Source organism: Myotis brandtii, unplaced genomic scaffold, assembly GCF_000412655.1.
Source record: "Myotis brandtii unplaced genomic scaffold, ASM41265v1 scaffold18, whole genome shotgun sequence".
Taxonomy (NCBI): domain Eukaryota; kingdom Metazoa; phylum Chordata; class Mammalia; order Chiroptera; family Vespertilionidae; genus Myotis; species Myotis brandtii.
The window spans coordinates 6,241,216-6,251,183 of NW_005356674.1; the positions used below are offsets into that span (position 1 = coordinate 6,241,216).

Here is a 9,968-nt window from a genome sequence, read left to right on the forward strand (position 1 = left end):
CTCGTCACACATTCTCTTATGCCACACGCCATAAGAGGAAAAGGGGAATACCTGTATTTAGGAGGGGTTTGTGGAAAGTCCTTGGAAAATCAATGCACATAGATGTCACCACTTCAGGCAGAGCTGAATGGAGCACTTTTAGAGGGAACTTCATTAAGTTGACCTGCAGCTGGATGACCGCTATCTCCACCTTCCATTTCCTTGTGCAGATTGTTTCCCAGAGGAAGCTGTCCAAATCCTTGCTGAAGCACGGGAACACGGCGGGGAAGTCCTCCATCACGGTAAGCCCCCCCATACAGCCATCTGCCAGGTGCCTGGGTGGAGCTGGCTGGAGCAAACCAGACTTGTGCAAAGCAGACCCTGTGGCTATTGGGAGCTGATGCCACAATCACGCAACTATCCAAGGCACCTCTTTGTTTTTTTTCCTCCACCTGTCAATACAATGTTGACCTTTTCATCCCTAGGGAAAAGGGGTAAAAAAAAAAAACCACCTCTTTTTTTTTTTCTCCACCTGTCAATACAATGTTGACCTTTGTATCCCTAGGGAAAAGGGGTAAAGAAAGGACCTGAAAGTAAAGCCATTTACTTTTACTAAGCACTTCTGCAATTGCAATATAGGTTCTAGTAGGGAACAGCGATGGAGTCATTGAGCTCAGTAAGAACATGGAATTGTGTGGGGTTTTCACATCATCAAAACTACCTATCCCTGCCTCTCATTTTTCTAAGAATTAAAAATTTGCTCTAATCACATTTAGTCCAAGGTTTGATTTGTTGCTTCAAGACCAGAGAGCCCAGCATTCAACCCTTTTCTTCATTATAATAGTTTAGAGCTATGCTGTCCTATTTGGTAGTCATTAGCCACATGTGATTATTTAAGCTTATGTACAATTATTTAAAATTAAATAAAAGCAGATATTCATTGCTTAGTCCCACAAGCCACATACAAAGTGCTCAATAGTTACATGTGGCTGGCAGCTACTATTTTGGATAGTGCAGATTGTAGAAACTTTCTGTAAGTGTAGAATTTCTATGGGAATTGCTGGGAGCACTTCTAAATAAAATCTTACATTTTCCTATATTTGAAACATTGACATCTTGTATTAGAGCCTTTGAGAAAGGCAGAAAAAGTAATCTAGCCAGTTAGCTATGCGAATCTAAATTGCTAGGGAGATAAATTGCCAGGAGGCAAACCTTCTGAGTTCCTTTGAACATTTCTTTTTAACTTAAAAGTGACTGATTAATTCTTTGTTAATGTAGGCCACTTTTTAAAGGAAAAATCCTGAGAATTCCTAGTGGTGAAAGTTATGACCATTCTTACAATAACTTACCTGAATTTGTTGCTTAAATATTTGAAATGATGCAGTCATGTCAAAGCCTTCTCTTGACTGCCATGCTCAATGATGAACAAATGGCTTTGAAGACCCCCCGGGTGCTCCAAAAAGCCAGGGACCCAAAGGCTCATTCCCAAAGCCCACAAACCCAGAGAAGCCTGGAGTGGTAGACCAGGTGTATGATTTGCCATGGGTCTCTCTCATGGGAAGGAAACCTCACCTTGCCACCTTTTTCTCTAAGGTATCTTGGAGATTTTCTTCCTACACACATCCCAGAGAAACTTTATCTCCTTAATTTTAAATAATTAAATACTTCTCATAATCTTGGGTCTTTGGATCAAAACAGTGGCTCTGTTAGCTTTTGGAAAACTCTTGAAAATATGTGCAAAATTTTCTAAGCTTCTGCAGATGAAGATCATAACTTCCATCATCTTTCCAAAGGTGTCTGTGACCACAAAGCAATTAAAGACCACTGCTCAAGTGGAGTGTAAGAGGCATGAAGGTGACAAGGTACAAAAGAGGACCAAATGGAAAATCTACATAGGGTGGTTTCTGGTTTACCAAAAAAGTTATTGAGTTTTTACTGCTTATCTGGACTCAAGTTTCCTATTTCTTAGGCAAAGTTTTTGGCTTTAATATTAGGTGCAAAATAAAATTTTCCAGAGGCTAACAAGGTGAACCCAACTTATAATGGAAAAGTTGAGCCCAAATAGATTGGAGATATAATTGAATTAAAGCTCAGTGGCTTGACATAAGCAATTTGTTGAGGGTATCCATGTCCTACACCTCTAAATGCCTGGTGAGGTCCTAAACATTATTTATGAATGGTTGAACCTATCTGTAACTAGACTGTCCTTAGATTTTTGTCATTATTGTTTTTCTCCTGTTTTTCCACCAATTTCTGTTCCCAGGCTTTGAGAATCACTGACTATTAAATATTGGAAAGCAACTTATTATGAAAGAGGCTCTTAGATAATATTATATTTTCACTTATACCAAAATCTCTGTCAAGAATTCTGTTCTTGAGAGTTAAGGTGTCTCTCTCTCTCTCTCTCTCTCATCTCATCTCATCTCAGAAAGCCCGGGGGGTCTTTTACAAAAAATAGGAATTAGCCTGGCAGGCGTGGCTCAGTGGTTGAACATTGACCTATGAACTTGGAAGTCACAGTTCAATTCCCCATCAGGGCATATGCCTGGGTTGTGGGCTTAATCCCCAGTGTGGGAGTACAGGAGGCAGCCAACCAGTGATTCTCTCTCATCATTGATGTTTCTATCTCTCTTTCCCTCTCCCTTCCTCTCTGAAGTCAATTAAAAAAGAAAAAAAATTAGAACATTTTTTTGATGGCCATATAATCATTGGTTTAGAAAGGACATAGAGACTGGTTTATTTCCCTATCCCTTGTTGGTCTAAAAACAGTGGGGAAATGTTACTGCTCCTCCTTATTTGCAACTTTCCAAAGGGGAAATATATATATAATTATGTGTGGATGTGCCATCCAATGCTCTTCCTAACTGCTGCTCCAAATTGTCTCTTCTTCCAGCCTACACCCCATCTGTTGTGTTGTCATGTGAAATCTGGTTATCTACTATTGTTTATTCTAAGGAGTTGCCTTAAGCACCTGGAAATGCTGTGCCATGTTCACTAGCATTGTAGAAATCTCCTTTTCCAGCCTCAGTCTTTGTTGATTTTGAACCAAATATGAGCTAAATTTGTTCATGAATTCCTGGGCTGATTGGTCCAACCATTACTGCAGCTGATGCATGCTTTTTCCTGTAGGTGATTGCTGAAGAATTATCTGGCAATGATGACTATGTTGAACTTGCATTCAACGCCCGGAAATTGGATGACAAGGTAAAGTGTTTGGCATTAACCTTACTGAAGGAAGTAATAAAGCCAGCACACAAAGTTTAATCAGATTTTCCCCTATAGCTATTTTATCCATTTCAGCCTACATTATTAAACAGATCAGAGATTTCAGAGAGGTCTGCAAAGTAAGACTTTCCCCAAATTGTGAATTAGTTAATGAGATAGGAGAGAGTCTACAATTAAACCAGGAAATTTTTATTACACTAAGACTTCATTTGTTCCCAAATGCCACAGCTCAGATATGCATGGGTAAATATGATTTAACCCCATTGGTAGGGGCATTTTAAAGGAAAGGAAGAAATGGAAAAGGGAAAAAAAGTCACATTTATTGAGCCACCTATACTTGCCAGAGTTAAGAGCTTTGCATGTGTTATCACATTCATTCATTCTTATAACTTCCAGCCAACAGAGATTGTTAACACTGTTTTGCAAATGAGGGAACAGATTCAAAGATTTGTTGGTTCAGATAATCCAAGACAGGATTAAATATACAAGGATTTTATTGGGAGACATGCCTGTGTAAGGAACATAGGGAGGAAGTCTGGGAGAGCTCACAGACCATGCTGCAAGTCTGACAATGAATAAAGGAGAGAGGGAAGGAAGGGCGGGGCAGTGTCCTGGAATGCCATGCAGTCCAAGGAAGGTTCAGCAAGGCCATCAAGGAGGCCTAGAGCCAAAATTGGCCAACAAGCTCAGTAGTCTGAACTTGCAGCTTATCCTGGAATCGAGGAAAGATAGAGTGTTATAAGGGAAAGGAATCTGATCTATTCAGCTTCAGATTTTAGCAACCGATCATTTTCAAAAGGCCAAGCTTAACTGAAGTTGGATGCATTTTACTGAGTGTAACTGTTGAACCAAGCTCTTCACTTATCTGACCCATTCCTTATTTAATAGGTCAACCAGGCCAGTTCATCTTAACATGGATAAGCAGTTAAGACTTTGTTGAACTGGGAAACAATTGCATCAAAACAAGGTTTATATCCCAAAATGTGTTTCCATGTATTTGGTAAGAGGTTTAAAAACATATACCTCGCCCAGCTGGCATGGCTCAGTGGTTAAACATCGACTTTTGAAACAGGAGATCACAGTTCTATTCCTGGTCGGGCATAAGCCCACGTTTCGGGCTCAATCCCTGGTGTGGGGCATGCAGGAGGCAACCGACCAATGATCTTATCACTGATGTTTTTATCTCTCTCTCTACCTCTCCCTTCCTCTCTGAAATCAATATATATATATATGTTTTAAAAAACACAAACTCTTACCTCCAGAGGACCATAAGAACTAGACCCTTAAGATCAGTCATGTTTACTCTTTTAAAAAATTTTTGATGGATATTATTATTACCATTTTAGTAATGGGAAAACTATAGGCTCAGAGGGAATAGAGAAGTTGTTCAAGATCACATTACTAGTAAGTGACCAATCTGGGATTAAAATCCAGTTCTGTTGGCCTCTTTACACTATATCTTCTTAAGTGTCAGTGAACGTCTCTGTAATAGAGACCTTGACTCTATTCATATTAATGATTTTCAGAGCAATAACTATGAATTTTTTCAGGGGTATTGGCAGAGTCTTTTTTTAATTTAAATTCTTTATTGTTTAAAGTATTACATAAGTCCCCTTTTTCCCCCATTGACCTCTTTCCAGCCGCCCCACCCCACAGCACATGCCCTCACCCTCCCACCGCCCTACCCCCAATCTGTGTCCATTGGTTACACTCATATGAATGCATTCAAGTCCTTCGGTTGAGTCATGTTTACTCTTATACTTCTAGTTCGTAGAGTTAGTTCTTGGCCTCCTTGACTCTACGCAGTCACTGGCTGGGAACATTCCATGGGAAGCCTGGCCTTGGTGCGAGTGCAGGGTGGGAAGTGCAAGCATGTAGCAGGGGCCCTTGGTCAGTTACACGCCCTGTAGTGGGGGGGGGGGCAGTCTACAAAGTATGTTCTCGTGACCACCACATCCTGCTAATCAGTGGTTAAACTGAGATTTTAGTTTCATGTCTGCCTCACTGTCATCTTTCTATTATATCTCACATCTCCCACCCAATCACAGTCCATGTTAGTCTTATCTATACAAAAAAAAAAAGTTCTACAGTCTCCACTTCTTTAAAAAACAAAGGGGGGGGGGAGTGTCCTCACCATATATTTATGATTTCCCTTTAACCATATCCTGAATCAGAAAACACATCACATTCATAACTGTATTCACAAAGGGCTTCGTTTTCCTAGAGTACAACTAGAGAAGATGGGATGTTTGGATGTGGCACCACACAGGCATTAGGATGAAGAGGGTAAAGCAGTATCTTAAGCAATTTCCTAAACTCTTAAGCAGCAGCTTATATCCTGGCATATCTCATTCACTTTCACCTGCAAAAATACTCAGCCCATTTATGCATTCATTAATTCACTCTTTCCTTTGTTTACTTATTCACTTATTCATCAGTCATTTACCAAACCTTTGTTGCATGCTTGTTATGCATCAAGTGATAGGAAAAAGACGTACTTTAAACCACTCTCCCACCCACAACCTGCAATTCACCATCTAAGTGAAACATAAATTTAAACAACAAATGGTATAATAATACTGTAGCTATGACAGGATGGGCTAAGTGATGTATAACCAGAGTGCCCTGAAAAGGGTAATTCATTCAGCCTGGGGACATCAGGAAAGACTTTATCCTTGTGAATGAATTATATTTTAATTCTTTCAGTATCTTGAGTACATTGTGTGAAACTCACACAACCGCTACCTTTTGACATTAGCATGAACTTGGTGCTGGGAACCGCAGTGTGCACTGATATCCATTGGGTGTGAGCTTTTAACCTTCACTTCCTTGGAACCATTATGCTCTTTCTCCCTGTCATATCCTCAGGTTTCAGAATAATTCACCAAACTGCTTTGTAGTGTCTTTCCAGGTACCATTATAAGCCATGGAGTCAGTGTGTAGCAGTGTTACACTACTCATTTAATGGCTTATAATGGCTTCTTTCCTCTTAGTAGTCTCTTAAGAACCACTAATTTTTCCTCTGACTTATGTCACAGTGCAAGGAGACTTCCAGGTTTATTAGTGGACACATTGACTCTAAGGTCTTTGAAGTTTCCTTTCATTCAAATGAGCACTGCTCATAAAACTGAAAGAGTCCCTATGTAGCATTTAATGTGGTTCGAGATGGCCATTCCCACCCTTGACTGTGCAGATTATCCAGGACCCTGGTCACTGTTGCGCCTCAGTGCCCCAGTGCTGTAGACCCAGGCCCTTTATAATGGACTCCTTAGTATCCAGCAAGGAGCAGGCCCTGTTCAGAGCCAAGCAGAAGCCATTGCTTCCGTTTGAACTGGAAGGTGAATGGTCTCAGGTGAAAAGAGGGCAAGTTGTAGAATTTAAGAAGCAAGATGATGCCATGAAGATCATCTCCTACAGCCTCTTCGGGAAATAAAGACTCTGATTTGCTTGATGACAGACACTATTACTGCTCCGGTTAGCTATTGCTGTATAACAAAACCACCTCAAAACCCAGTGACTTAAATTAACAACTCTTTTATTGTATGCCATGATTTTGAGAGCCAGAAATTCAGGCTGGGTTCACCTGGATAACTCTTCTGCTCCTAATGATGTTGACAAAAGTCACTTGTGGAGGAGCTTGGTCTTTGGATGGTCACACTTCCTACATGATCTCCTGGCTTTTTCCAGAGGGAACATGCAGGAAAATGAGGCAGAAGCTGGTGGCATTTCCGATATAGCCTTGGAAGTCATCCTTCATCACTTCTGCTATATTCTATTGGTTACAGGAGAGTCGAGAGGCCATCACAGAGTCAAGGAGAGGGGAGTTAGGCTCCATGCCTTGGTGAGGGGGTAGCAAAGTCATATTGTAGAAAACCTGTGGACAGTGGACATTGTGATGGCCACCTATGGAAAATGCAATCTGTCACAGTGCTTTTGTCACCAATCCAGAATAAGATAAAAGTTATTTCATGTCACAGCTGGGAAAGTAGTTCCCAGAGGTTCTCAAGGAGGACCTCCTTCTAGCTTTTAGCATTGATGTTCTAGTTGCCTACATGTTAGCGGTTGAGCTTATCTATTCATTGAGAAAATATATCATGACTAAAAGCCACTGAAATACATAAAGCTCCTAATATTAAAATTTTGTTAATAAGTATCATGAGAACAACTGCTTTCTAAGTACATTTGGAAAGTTGCAGTATGACTATGTGGGGGGAATATGCTATATCCATGCTATATGCTGAATTAGATGTGTTAGCGGAGGGAACACAACTCATTTTTATGTATCTGTCTATTTTAGGATTTCTTCAGTAAATCTGACCCATTTCTGGAAATTTTTCGTATGAATGATGATGCAACTCAGCAGCTTGTACACCGAACTGAGGTAATAACTATGCCATCTCATCTCCTAAGATGATAAATTGACCTGTTTCGAGAAAACCCTTACATTTCTTAATGTCTGTAGCTATGCATTCAGACATGAGTCCTCACTGTTCTCAAGAGGACTCTTTATTCTCAATTTAGATTGTTAGAAGAGAAGACCCTCTCTCATCCACATTTTTCATTATTTTATTAGTAATACAAATATAAATACTAGGTAACATTTAATGAAGGTGACTAGGCGCCAAACATTGTACTAAGTGATTTTATGCACATTATTTTAGCTACTTCTCACAACAATCCTTTGACATGCTTATCACCCTCATTTTGCAGTTGAATAAACTGAACTTTTGGGAGGTTGGTCACTTACCCAGTTCTCAACATTAACAAGGGGTACAGCTGAAGTTTGAATTGAGTGTGTTTGATCCTGAGCTTCACTGTAATTTGGAAAGGCAGTGTGCCTCCCCAGGGAAAGTTGATACACTGGACTGATAGCAAGCCTCTCATGTGAACAGCAGCCTTCCTCAGCAGCCACTGGGTCTATCTGCATGTCCCTCTCACCTCCCCTCCTCTCTCTCCATGTGTCTCCAAACCTTATGCTTCACTGTCCAACCCCCCACTACCCACTACTGTGTACCACTCAGCAACCAACCCCAATCTCTACTTTTTATTTTATTTATAAGCCAGTTCCAAGAGAGATTCTGTAGGAGTGAGAAGCACATTGATAAGGAGGAAGTGGGGTAATTTTGATGATTGACTTGGAGCTAAGGGAAGGCTGTGTTGTGCTCACCAGTGGTAGCATAAAGGAAGAAGGAACCCTCGTGACTCATACGACGAGAGTGGAGGTGCCATGTTCTCACTACCCTACACTGGAAATCCAGTTCCATTTTCCTGGAATAACAGAGTAGCAAGTAGCATTGGGGGAACAGAACATGTTATACTTAAAGTAGACAAGTATTAAATAGTGTTGAATGGCCTAGTCTGTGGATATCATCGAACGCATACTTGGCATTTAATAAAATGGGTTTAATAAAACAATGAATAAATGAATGGATTTGTGTATAGATAGCATGTCCACTACAAGTTATAGCACAAAGTGATGCTCTGGCACTTAATCCCTGGGGAATAGATTGAGGTGCAACTGGGATAGTTTCACCCTCACTGAATAGAACTGTTTCACACATAAGGATTCCTTTGGTGGCACAGACTTTTCAGGGGAAGTAAATAGACTTTGGGAAGGACCAGAAGTGGTATCCACTCAAGCTTTTGCTGAAGTCAGTGAATGGAGGCTTTAAAGTGCAGGGAGAACAGGGATGGATGGTACACTGTTGGCCTTCTCTCACAGGATCCTTTTCTCCTTTGCTCCTCACAGCCTTTTTCTTCTCATTGTTGATACTGTTAAATCCTCCTAGTCCCAAGAATCTCTAGAACTTCCCCCAATATCCCATTACTGAGGGGTTCCTGGAGTCTCACAAGAAATGTGATTATAAACTTCTCCAGTGAGTCAAGCAACATAACATTGATTTTTTTTTCTTGTGGACATGCACACATGCACATTTTTCATTTCAGAGGAAATTTCTAGTTGAAATTTTGATTTGCTATTGAGTTTTTCAAAACTGCTGCAATAAGACATCTTTATTCCTTAGTATCTATACCAGTGATGGCGAACCTATGACACGCGTGTCAGAGGTGACATGCGAACTCATTTTTTTGCTTGATTTTTCTTTGTTAAATCGCATTTAAATATATAAAATAAATATCAAAAATATAAATCTTTGTTTTACTATGGTTGCAAATATCAAAAAATTTCTTTTTTTTTAAATATATTTTATTGATTTTTTACAGAGAGGAAGGGAGAGAGATAGAGAGTTAGAAACATCGATGAGAGAGAAACATCGATCAGCTGCCTCCTGCACATCTCCTACTGGGGATGTGCCCGCAACCCAGGTACATGCCCTTGACCGGAATCGAACCCGGGACCGTTCAGTCCACAGGCCGACGCTCTATCCACTGAGCCAAACCGGTTTCGGCTCAAAAAATTTCTATATGTGACACGGCACCAGAGTTAAGTTAGGGTTTTTCAAAATGCTGACACACCGAGCTCAAAAGGTTCACCATCACTGATCTATACTAATAAAAGGGTAATATGCTAATTAGAGCAGATGTCTTCCAGACGTCCTTCCGGACAAAGCCGCAGCCACTGCCTGAGGCTCAGGCAAGCCGCAGATGGTAGCTGCCACTGCCCAGAGCCGGCCCAAGGCTCAGGCAAGTGGTGGCTGCCTGGGGGCTGGCAGTGGCAGCAGCAGAGGCGTGATGGGGGTGGTTCCTTCCCCTGATCGGCCTGGTCGCTTCTCGCAGAGGGAGGCCAGAGGCAGCAGCAGTGACAA

At 40.9% G+C, this 9,968-nt stretch overlaps 1 protein-coding gene across 1 annotated transcript in view; it reads left to right on the forward strand.

Moving 5' to 3' along the window:
- Positions 1-206: 206 nt before the first annotated feature.
- LOC102253473 (copine-4) overlaps positions 207-9,968 on the forward strand; it is a 110,108-nt gene continuing 100,346 nt past the window's right edge. Inside the window, exons 1-3 of the mRNA XM_005863674.2 lie at positions 207-281; positions 3,109-3,183; positions 7,502-7,585. Of these exons, the coding sequence (XP_005863736.2) occupies positions 7,544-7,585 (42 nt within the window). The 5' untranslated portion in view covers positions 207-281; positions 3,109-3,183; positions 7,502-7,543. The remainder of the gene's footprint in view (positions 282-3,108; positions 3,184-7,501; positions 7,586-9,968) is intronic.